This window comes from Littorina saxatilis, linkage group LG3 (genome assembly GCF_037325665.1).
Source record: "Littorina saxatilis isolate snail1 linkage group LG3, US_GU_Lsax_2.0, whole genome shotgun sequence".
In the NCBI taxonomy this organism is placed as follows: Eukaryota; Metazoa; Mollusca; class Gastropoda; order Littorinimorpha; family Littorinidae; genus Littorina; species Littorina saxatilis.
Window position 1 is genome coordinate 14,568,489 of NC_090247.1, and position 2,500 is coordinate 14,570,988.

The window sequence follows — 2,500 nt, forward strand, 5'->3', positions numbered from 1 at the left end:
GTTGAAAAATGTTGATCTCCTAAACTTTTGGGGAGTGTGCTTCCCTGGACGTTTTACATTTGACATTTTTACCAGGAGGAAAGCAAGATGGATTTGTATCACTGTTTCTTGTATTCAACAGTGGTCGGGTACAGTGCCGTCATCTACATGAATCTCAGCAACGTATTTTCTGGACAACTTGACCAAACTCTGTGAGTATAGTGTGTGTTATGGCTGGCCCGTGATAACTGTGATTTTTCTCATCTATGACTAAATCAACACAGAGAAAAAACAAGGTAGGTATTTTGGTATTTCTGCTAAAATGGATACTGTTGATCTGGCCGTTTGGAGGAATTGTTGGTGAATTTGATGAATCTTAAGAATCTGGGGAGACTCAGGGTATCAAAAACGCATCACAAGTGTGGTAATCAATGGGAGTTAATGCGCTTCAGAGCGCTGCTTCTCTCCGGTGTTTGAAACAAAAATCAGTCGAGAAGCGCCTCCTGGCGGCAAGACAAAGCACCTCGTATAACGAGGCAGCCTAGTAACGAGCATTGCGTACACAAACAAGGGAAGTAACTCAGTGGAAATAACCCAACCATCATCACAACGAGGGCTCTTTCTTTGCCTATCCCTTCTACAACATTTCATTCAGTTTTTGCGAAGTGAAGGCAGTCCTCCTGCACAGTAGCACTATTTGTAACGCACAATCTCATGGCATTTCCCAAGCATCAGTATGTCATGTAAAGTGTAAACGTTTTCATTCAAACGCTAAATGTACAGAATTGATAACAAGAGTCTTAACACTAACAGGGGCGGAATACATCATTTTTAAGGGGGAGTTTCCAAATTGTTTTTAGGGACAATTCGACAACGCGAAGCATTTGGTTGAGGGCGCGAAGCGATACTCCCCCGGAAAATGTTGATAAAAACAGGTAAAATTGAGCAATCTGGTGCAATCTGCGCCAAGAAACTTCCCCTATTAATACACCTTCCAAACAGTAAATTTAAGAAGACAAAATTGGATCAAAACAAGGACAATTGACCGATCTGGTGCATTTTGAGCAAACAAATCGCCCGATTATTTTCCAAAACCGTCACTTAGAAGACAAAGGCCGTCTCCTAGGGGGGGGGGGGGGGGGGAGAGAGAGAGAGAGAGAGAGAGAGAGAGAGAGAGAGAGAGAGAGAGAATATATTTTCAATTTAGGTTTTTCTCTCTATTTGTTAGGCTGGGGTGGGGGGGGGGGGTCCGGAAACCCCGGAAACTCCCCCTGGATCCGCCCCTGCCTTAACCCTTCAGAACACTTTCTCTCTCTCTCGTCAGGACTGGGGAAAGCGAGCAGCTGTCCATCAACTCTCCCATTCTGGCGCTGAGTCTGTCACTGGATGACGTCACCATCATTACGCCTGTCAGGCTCACGTTCGATCACATCGTGGTGAGTGTGAATAGTAGAGTGTAAATAGCAGAGTGTGAATAAAAGAGTGGTAATGGTAGAGTGTGAATAGTAGAGTGTGAATTGTAGAGAGTGAATTCCAGAGTGTGAATAATAGAGTGCCAATAGTAGAGTGTCAATAGGAGACCCATACAGTTATGGAAACTGCATGTACTGTCTTCCAGATGTTTAAATCAAACTTCAACCCTTTACGTCTATGTTTAGCACAAATAAAAATGTGCCTTTCGCCTCGTTCTTTTATATTATTTTGTTACAAGTGAAAGTTTTGAGTGCTGTATATTATACAGTTTTTGAAAGACTGTTGAAACTGAAATATTTAACGGTTTTCCAAGCTTTTGCCTGTCAATTTCATTGAAATATATATTTTCGGCTAAACGCATTAAGACTGTTGGGTATACTTCTGGAATAAAAAGTACATAACATTTGTCTGTCCTTCATGAGAAAAGAGCATACTAATTTTTCAGTTCATCGATAATATTACAAATGTTTGATTACACTAAAAAAAAGCGGTTACATTATTAAACACCGACAGTTCAAATCCGATACTTGATGATAGTCCTCGGTACTTTTTCAGACTTTGTAAACAACAGACATTAACTTCAGACAAAAAAAATTACCGGAGAATATTAATGTATAGACACAAGAAGCAACATCATTCATACATCCGGATTTAGTATTCCTCCTCAGACTTAAAGAATCATTCTTCTTCTTCTTCTTCTTCGTACGACGGTTGTGTCAGACTCGGAATCTGGAGGATGCCATGAACATGGATAGCCTGCTCAGCACGGCTTAGGAGATGGAGGGGGTCTTGGTGTGGCTTGTAGCCAGAGGTTTTGTTGGTAAATTTCTCTGGCGGAGCTGAGCATGTCATGGAGTTGTTGTAGGTGGGAGTTCCATCCTGGTTTGTAATTCTTTCTGGAGCCTCTCGGAATGGAGTTTTTCGCTGCCTTCAAGACAGCTTGACAGAAGAGTTCAGCATGTTGGTTCATGTTCTGGTCTTTGAAGTCCAGTTTCCTGCAGTTTTTGTCTAAAGAATCATTGATTTATTTCTTCTTTACATCGATACC

General features: G+C 41.6%; 1 protein-coding gene across 1 annotated transcript in view; it reads left to right on the forward strand.

Annotated features, from left to right (window-relative positions):
* Positions 1 to 2,500, forward strand: part of LOC138961696 (adhesion G protein-coupled receptor B1-like) — a gene marked incomplete in the record, with an annotated part of 72,384 nt that overhangs the window by 25,134 nt on the left and 44,750 nt on the right. Inside the window, 2 exon segments of the mRNA XM_070333366.1 lie at positions 122 to 191; positions 1,304 to 1,415. Coding sequence (XP_070189467.1) covers positions 122 to 191; positions 1,304 to 1,415 — 182 coding nt within the window.